The sequence below is a fragment of the Parasteatoda tepidariorum genome, chromosome 1 (assembly GCF_982258835.1).
Source record: "Parasteatoda tepidariorum strain Cologne lab strain chromosome 1, Ptep-v5.0, whole genome shotgun sequence".
NCBI classification, from domain to species: Eukaryota; Metazoa; Arthropoda; class Arachnida; order Araneae; family Theridiidae; genus Parasteatoda; species Parasteatoda tepidariorum.
Window position 1 is genome coordinate 40,183,124 of NC_141755.1, and position 9,059 is coordinate 40,192,182.

The following is a 9,059-nucleotide window of genomic DNA, read 5'->3' on the forward strand; positions in this document are numbered from 1 at the left end:
TACTTACTGAAACAATTTTCAACTGCAAAAAAATTCAAGTGCTTTATCTACACAGAAAAAAATTTTTATTGAAGAAAATTATTTTAATTTTTATGAAGGTCTATTCCGATGACCAGCTTATCCGCTGTTGGTTTGGTAAGTATTTCGAGCTTTCTAGTCATACAGTCAAAAACCAAAATAAATACGTTAGTCAAAAAATAGTTAGTTAAAAAAAATTGAAATTTAGCTTTGTTATTTGTATTGGTATATATATTTCAGTTCTGTGCAAGTTTTCGTCGTGTTAATTAAATTAACGCAACTCTTTTGATTTATTTAACTTTCATTTCGCCCTGTACACGCAATTAGCTAGATCAACATTATTTGTGTGAAACAATACAAATTCCTATATTTTTTATTTTAATAATTTCTAATATCGCATTTAATTATTTTTATTTATTTACTTATTTGTAGCCATGGTCTGATACGCCTCACTTTCACCAGCTTCATATTTCTTATGACACGATACTTTTCTTTCTTAGTATTTGCACAATTGTTCTATATACCCAAAGAGTATGAAACCTGTTTATTATGTTAATACACCTGCTCCTCCCTTTTGACATATTTTAATTTAAGTAGGATTTTTATGCAATTCATCGTTCTTAATATTTGTTTATAAAGTGTATTTGTAAAACACAAGAGTTTCCTTTTAAACTCTCAGAACGAGATGAGACAGGTAAGTGAACATATTTCACAGAAAATGTTTACTAATTTAAACACGCAAATCATATCATATTTTGATATTTTTCTTTGAATTTTAAGCATAATATTTTCTCAGAAAAGTAATTGCTCAAAATTATTTTTAAAAAATGCTAAATTTTTATGAATTTTTGATATGTGGGTGTGCTTGAAATGTTCGAATAATATAAATTTTTTTTATCAGGTTGTTTATTTTCGTGTAGCCAAAATGTTTCAGATAGTTCTTATTGTATTGGCCATAACTCATGCAAATAGCGATGAATTTGAGCAATGCGAAGGCGTTACCTGCTCTGGTGCAACTTGTAAACTAAAAGACTGTCCGAGAGGAACTAAAAAAGTATATGTAGGATGTGATTGCTGTCCAACTTGTGAAAAGATTTTAGGTAATGTTTAATCTTAAGATTTAACTATTAATTTAAATGCACTTGTAATCTTAAATTAAGTAATAATGGCAAGAACTCTCCCCAAAATAAGAATATCTTATCAAATTAGAGTTGCTTAATATGTATATTAGTGAAGCTGCAAGAGAATAACTTCATCAGCAATAAGCATAAAATTGCATGCTTGATCGCATGTGTACTTATTATAATTATAATTGCAACAATGTATTATTATTGTAAAAATAACTTGTAACAATTATTTTGGTTACGGTAAGCGTAAATTGCAGAAAATTTCGCAAGCTTACTTAGATATTTATGGAGATATTGACATTTTTATGAAAACTTATATTTTTTGTCTTAAGTTTCTTTTGCTATAACATTTAAAATATTCCCTAAAATTAAGCAAAATTTTCGGAGTAATTTAAAATTAATTACTAAATGATTTTTTTTTTTAAATTTCAGAAAATTTTGTTTAAAATTGCCTAAGATATTAATAGTTAAAGTAGTTCTTTTATATTGCGCATGAGAAGAACATTTTTTATATTTTTTTTCTCATAGTCTTGTGAAGAATCGCATTTGGCAACTAAGGAGAAAATTTCGATTTGAATATCTTAAAAATTAAAAGCAAAAGACAAAATTAAATAAAACATGATAATTCTATACAGTAAGCGTTTATACACCGAAATATGATTGTATGAAGAAAGAAAAAAGGCGAAAGAAAATAGGCTTTTATCGGGAATAATCCCCAACAACGCCGGTGTCATTTTTGATAATCATGTTTCACTGTTCAAAATGAAATTTGTCGAAACCCGCCTTATTATTTTGAGCTTTCCTTTAGAAAGTGCGAAAACTACTTAGAAAATTGCTTGAAACTTCTTAAATTTTTAAAATATTCAAATCTCATAATAAAATTTTCTAGAAGATTATGAGAAAAAAAATCTAATGTTTTCCGCTCATGCACAGTATAAAAGTGCTACTTTAATTGCTCATTTCTCTCGTAGTTTTAAACATTGTTTTAAAATTTTAAAGCAATAATTTTGTAAATAATTTTTCACTTCTCTAAAAGTTCTGTCGAATTTTATTGAATATTTTTAAATTTATATCAATAAAACGTAAGACAAAAAACTTAGTTTTTTTAATTTATAAAAATTTCAATATTTTTATAAATATTTAAGATAGGCCTACGAAATTTTGTACAGTTATCTTATGTTACAGCAAAAACAATTGTTACAAGTTTCAAATTCATTCTTCATTTTTAGGCAAAAGATTTTCAACAATATTATTTTCCTTGGATCATTTATTGTAGGTCTTTTAAATCTCTTAAAGCATTAAACCTCATTGAGAAGTATGATAAATCCTATAATATAAACATTTCTGAAGTTATAAAATGATTCTCTAATCATTTATTGAGAAAAATGAAAAAAAATGTGTTAGTTCAGAAGTGTGGTTCCATTATTTTGTTCAATCCTTGTAGCTTCTCTTTAAATAATAAAAAAAAAATATTTTGAACCACATTTTATTTAAATCATGAATAATACTTTAGTAACATCTTCGGAATTATTTTTTAATCATAGCTTTATTTCAGTTACCATTTTCTTTTAAATTTCATAAGTGTCAGCCTAAATAGATATTCATCATAATAGGTAGGAGACGCCTTCGAAAATTTCAATTTATTCAGTTTAAGTTAATGACTTTACGAGCATTTCTCTAAGAACTATAGAAGGCTTGGCACAATATTTGTATAGCTACCAGTGGGGCTTTAGTGGTGCCAATATTTCAAATACGAATGCAAGGAAAACTGAAAATTGAAGTAGTCATGACAGACAAATTGAACACATCAAAAATTAAATAGTAAAGCTTAAAACGTACTATGCATTTAATATTCCAGAAAAATCTCTCATTCTAGCAGTATTCTATTTATTATTAAGTTTCGAAATTAAATGTTATAAGGATTGCACAAAGAATATTCACTTAAGAATGTATTTTTAGACAAAACTAGTAATTTTGGTTTTAATTTTTTCTTCTTCAAATAGTAGCAATAATACTTGGCACTTTTATTTACGTCCACTAAAGCTGTGCAACGAACTATTGGTGACGGTCTGTGAAACATTCCTGATGACGATCCGGGGACAACATGCATTTGTCACATCCCGTTTTACAGAGAGAATTAACATACCATTCATCCATCCGTAAATCATAATTTTGGTCTGAATCAGAGAGCGATCAATCTCTGATCTAGTACCTCTAGATATATTAATTTGTTTAAACTTGGAAGAGCCACGAGAGATTTAACGTGCACCAGTCACCATTTTATAAAGGGGAAAAATTCATCTGGTGGGGATTGAACTCCCGACCTCCAGGACATGGGCCCGACTCCACATCAGCCAGGCTGGCTGTCTCGGCAATATCCAGGCAATCGAATAAATAATTTGGTTCAAGACTTGTTCACATGTTCAGACATGGATCTAGTGTTTTACAACTTAAAAATTTATTATTAATAAAAATGTACACATCTAAAGTAGCTTATGTACTATTTAAAGTGACTGGTCAGGTGACTGATTGGTTATCGTGCTTCACAGTGAAGGCAATGGATGCGGGTTCGAATCTCGCTCAGGTCATGAACGTTTGTCTCTGCGGTATGTTCTCAGTTGTGTGATGTGTGAATGTGGCCCATCCTATGAACGGGTATCTAAGGCAGTGCAGTTTGTGTAATATTGCTCCTCTAGGTGCCCATCAGGTAACGTTAAATGAGCTGCACTTCAGGTTTCTCCAAGACTAAGAACGGGAGTTCAATGCCTACCGTTAAAAAAAACAATATTTTAAAAGGAGCATAAACATTTACGATATTGAAAAATTCTATTAGTGTTAATTAATTAGAGTTTCGGCAAAAATTTACATAAATTGTCCACACTAGCGCTCATCTCCCCTATTAAACAATAAATTTTTTTCCAGAATTATTTTATTGAAGACTTTAAATATTTTTAAAAAGGAACTTAAATTTCCTTTCATTAATAGATAAAATTTTTGGTAAAAGTATTGTATAACTATATAACTGTAAAGTTGGTGTAACTGTATTGCCCTATAGTCAACAAAGATTATGACTAGAGGGCAATGTAATTATACTCGACTTTCTATCAGGAATCTGTCTAATTATGTAAATAGTGCATATTCTTATGCGTGTTTCCACAGAGAAAACTGTATTGTAATATCAATCCAAATTTTGCTTTGAAAAATTCAAAAATTGTGGGAGTTTTTGTTTGCTTGTTTCAATTTAAACACGAAAAGAGAGCTTAAATTCAGTCTTATGGGTGTAGTTACATAAAAAACTCCAATAAATGATAAAGCTAACACTAAACTCCAAACTTTTACTAAATTCATGAATTATTTTCACCATTATTGGTCTTAATTTCATCAGAGGGCAGGTGATCGATATTGTTTGTTTCTAATAGAGAAGATTATAATCTAGTTTGAGTTGGTCACCACGATGCTCAAAATATACTGAAGTTAATTGTCGTAATAAGTTATCTGTTTTTAGTTGTATAGTAAAAATAATTATGTTTTTTTTAAAAAGGTATACAGTGCACAAAATAAATAAAAAAAAGTAGTGAGTTCGATCCCCACCGGCTGAAGATTCCCCGCATAATAAATGGTGACTGGTGCAAGTTGAATATGTTGGATCAGGAAGTCTTTCAATTTCCCTTTCCAAATCAATACCTCTGGGGTACTGCATTGGAGATTAATCATTCTCTGACTCAGGTCCGAATTACGAACTTTGGATGAATGAATAAATGGATGTATGAATGGGTCGGCTCTTTAAAACTGACTGTGACGCATATGAGTGGTGAAGACGTATTCTTGGCCATGCATGGTGCAACTGATAAACAGGAAACACATCCCCTGAAATGCTTAAAATTCGCTTGGTTTTTCCAAGCTGGCTTGCTGGTTAATTGGCACGTGGCATTAGAAACAGCAACAACATTAAGTGTGTACGATTAATAATCTGCTTTTATTTTAAGAAGCATTGAGTACATGCATCCTATATTAATGAATAAGTTATTGCTTTATATTATATCGGAAAAATAACTCTACTGACAGTTATGTGTATCATATCTTACTGAAATTATAAATTTTAGAGTAACTGAATAACAAAAATGATGGCGGCTACTATACACCAAGTTAAGTCAAAGAACACTTCTTTGTGAAATGGAAATCCTAGACTTAAAAGTTATGCATTTGTTTTCACTCACCACTTTGGCATAAAGTATTTGAATCCATTTTTAGTATTGAGATACACGCATGATGTCATTAATATTCTTACTATTAACAGCACCATATCGAAACAGTGGGTTTCAATGCACGAGTGCGCTTGCAAAATGACAAGTAATTGGGTTTTAGACGCAATAATTCCTTTAATTTTTTACTCAAATATAGAATATTAGTTTTTAGCAACTTATCAGAAAAAAAACCTAAAATGAGTAAAAAAATATTTTTTGTTTTAGGCATAGGAGACCACTGCGAAATTCAGAGATCTGAACCAATAAGAACAAAATCACTCCCAGAACCAAGGGTTGATGTAAGTTTTCCTAAATGTGGGCAAGCACTGATTTGTGATACTAATACACATACTTGTGTCTGCTGTATTATCTAACATATAATAAAAAAAAGACTGATAAAAATTGCAAAAAACTTCTTTTCACTTCCCATGATCACTAAATTTGGAATATAAAGTGTTAAAATATGTAAATAAAGTGTTAAAATATATATAAAGTGTTAAATAAGTGTACTATGATAAGTGTATGTACTATAATTTTAGACTATAATGTTTGTAGCTTGTACTGTCTCTAGTTAAATGTCTATTGTTACTAATCGTTGTTTTTATTTAAAATCAATAAAATCATCCGAGATGTACATTAAAGCACTGATATTTCCAAAAAATGGATACTGCTTAATTTTCAATCCCGTCTTTGAATCAATTGAACTCCCCATGATAATAATTGCACATTAACCCCTTAACGATCTTATTGTTTTCTAGAAAATAGTCAAAGCAATATCTATTTTTTATCCAAAAAATTCAACTCAAAAAACTTTTATATGACTTTATCATATAACATTATAACATATAACTTAAAGGTATATGCACAAAATATGTATAATTTTTTTTATTTTTAGATTTTTTTAAGCATGCAATTTGAAAAATTAAATTTTTTAGGTGAAGTCAACATTCAGGATTATTGAAATTGAATGCTTGTTTCCCAATAGGCAAGGAAAATTAAAAAATACGTGCTTTAAACATTAAGATTTTACTTAATAATCACATATTATTAATAAATATTAGTAAATTTTTTTGCGTATGATAAATTTCAAAGCATGAGATACAAGTTTGAAGTAAACTATATCCAGTTACATTAAAAAATGTCTGATACAGCCAACTAGCATGTAAACTGAGAAATAAAAAAATTCCGGGTACAAGAGAAGTATATATTTAAACCTTTTAGGTGCCTTACTATTGATCACTCCAGCCCGAAAATATCACAGGCACGAAAAAGAGGAGCTAAAATTTACCTCGTGATTTTGACGAGAGAGAGGAGGGAAGGGGTTAAAAATTATGAAGTAAAATTTAAAAATTTAATTGCGGTTTAAAGTAATGTTTATGCTTTAAAAGACTGTTCCTATAGCTTTAAATCTGTGTCAGAGACATACAAACAAAAATGTCTTTGTTAGCTGCATAAAAATAAACTAATAATTTCTCTAGTTTCGAGTAAAACATTTTTAAGAATATTTTAAGAGCTTCTTAAATGTTTAAAATATAAAATAATAAATAAATAATTCTGTTATGCCCTTTTGGAAACTTGTCTGCGTGTATTTATCGCATGTGACTAAGGAATGATAAAACAAAGGTATTATTGTCTACACATTTGTATTAAAAATATTATTACATTTAGTGTATTTCTAATGATACATTTTCATTAAAATTTTTAGATTTGCTAATGTAATCTACGCATTTGGACAAAGGTCATTTTTTTAAATTGGTGGTGCACATTGTTTATACTGTTACTACCAAAGTTTATACAAGTCCAACACGATTTTAAATAACTTATTTTTCAATTGTTTACAAGAAATAGCTATTCAAGAAATAGAAATAGTTTCCAATTGCTGACAATTATCTTGAACATGTCAGTAATTGAAAAAATATTGTTATTTTATGTAAAAATTAAAAACTCAAAAAATATCAGCAACAAATAAAACAAAGAAACATTCTTTTATAACTTATTGTTATTTTTTTTACAAAAGTATTTTGATTCTCAGATTAACAAAATTAAGAATGCTTGAAATGGTTAACCTAAAAATGATAGGAAATAAAGGATAAAACTTCAATATATATGGGATATTTATAAGCAAGTTAAAAGATAAAAATATATGTTTACAAACAGTATTATTAAGTAATTATACACAGAATGCGATAAAAAACCAGCCCAATGAGTAAGTTATATCGTAGTAAATATCTAAATCTTATAGGTTAAATTGTATGTTTGCAACACTGAAAATCATTATCACTACAGCACCATTTAAAATCACTTCAGTAAAGTTGCAAAATTTTACAGCGAAACTAAAAAAATAAAACATACTGTCAGCACCAGAAGTCAGATTTTTTAAAACTTTTTTTTGCACTCCTGAGCAATTTCTTTTTCTTTTTTTTTAACTTTCAGCGTTTTTCATTTTTATCTAACTCAAAAGCTCCCTAAAATATTAAAAAACGCGTGCCAATGTAAAATTCAAAGTAATAAACTGACGGATTTTAACCAAAAATATTTAAAAGGGAAACTTTTTGCCACGGACTTTTTGCCACTTTTTGCAATACAAATTGACTTTTTTAAAAATTTCTTTTTAATTTTAAGTGAATTCTAGAGCAAATTTTCGAATACAAAATGTAACATAAAATAGTGGATTATGTTTAGTTAAGATTTCCTTTAAATACATTGAACCAAATGTTATATAATTTTGTCTTTACAATTTCTCTTCGAAAAGCAAGTCTTTTTCTCAAAAAAGGAGAAAAAATAGGATATTATTTTCCATAAAGTAATCAAGAAAGGAATAAATATGAAAAACGATGATGAAAAAGAAATTTGATAATTTCTTGGATCGTTAAATATGTATAAATCGTAAATCGTAAAATATGTAATTTCGAAATTACGCATGTAACGATGACTTATCTCTCTGTTAATAAGAGCAATATATGATATTCAAGGATATAACAGAAAATTAATTTGCACTTTATACTGATTATATTTGAAATGTATTAAACGAATTGACGTTTGATTATGGAAAAAAATAAGGTTTTTATTTGAGCTGTACTAACCCACAATTTTGCAGCAAAATTACACTTTCTGAATCTTGACTAATGCATGAATCGTTACATATATCGTAAATCTTTACATAGCTAATTTAAAAAATGCACATGTAACATTGTTTTTCTATAAATAAGACAAAAATATTCCTGGATATTACAGAAAATTTACTTAGCAACAGATCGTTTTCCTGGATCGCTACATATGTACAAATAGTTACATCTGTCGTGAATGGTTACACATGTAATTTAAAAATTACATATGTAATAATGTAATAGTTGAAAGGTAGAAAACAAATTGGCATTTGATTTTAGAAAAAAATTTAGACTTTTACTTGACAGGTACTAACCAATAATTTCGCAACAGAATTAACTTTCCTGGATAATTACATATGCATAAAACTCTTTAAATAAATAAACTTAGAGTCAGGAAATAAAGAAAAAATATTCCTCGAAACAAACATATAGTAAGTTTTATTTATTTCGGAAATTATGTATTTAACAAAAATAATTACATTTCTCAGTTAAATACCATTTAAGATCTCCTAAAATTGTATTTTGAAAAATTTTCAGTTTCACAGGCTTAATAACGTTTGAAG

At 28.2% G+C, this 9,059-nt stretch overlaps 1 protein-coding gene across 1 annotated transcript; it reads left to right on the plus strand.

Annotated features, from left to right (window-relative positions):
- Positions 1–560: 560 nt before the first annotated feature.
- LOC107455493 (uncharacterized) lies at positions 561–5,882 on the plus strand. The gene is made up of 3 exons (XM_043054220.3): positions 561–712; positions 920–1,118; positions 5,615–5,882. The coding sequence occupies exons 1-3, from the start codon at positions 704–706 to the stop codon at positions 5,761–5,763; spliced, it is 357 nt and encodes a 118-aa protein (XP_042910154.2). The 5' UTR covers positions 561–703; the 3' UTR covers positions 5,764–5,882.
- Positions 5,883–9,059: the final 3,177 nt, after the last annotated feature.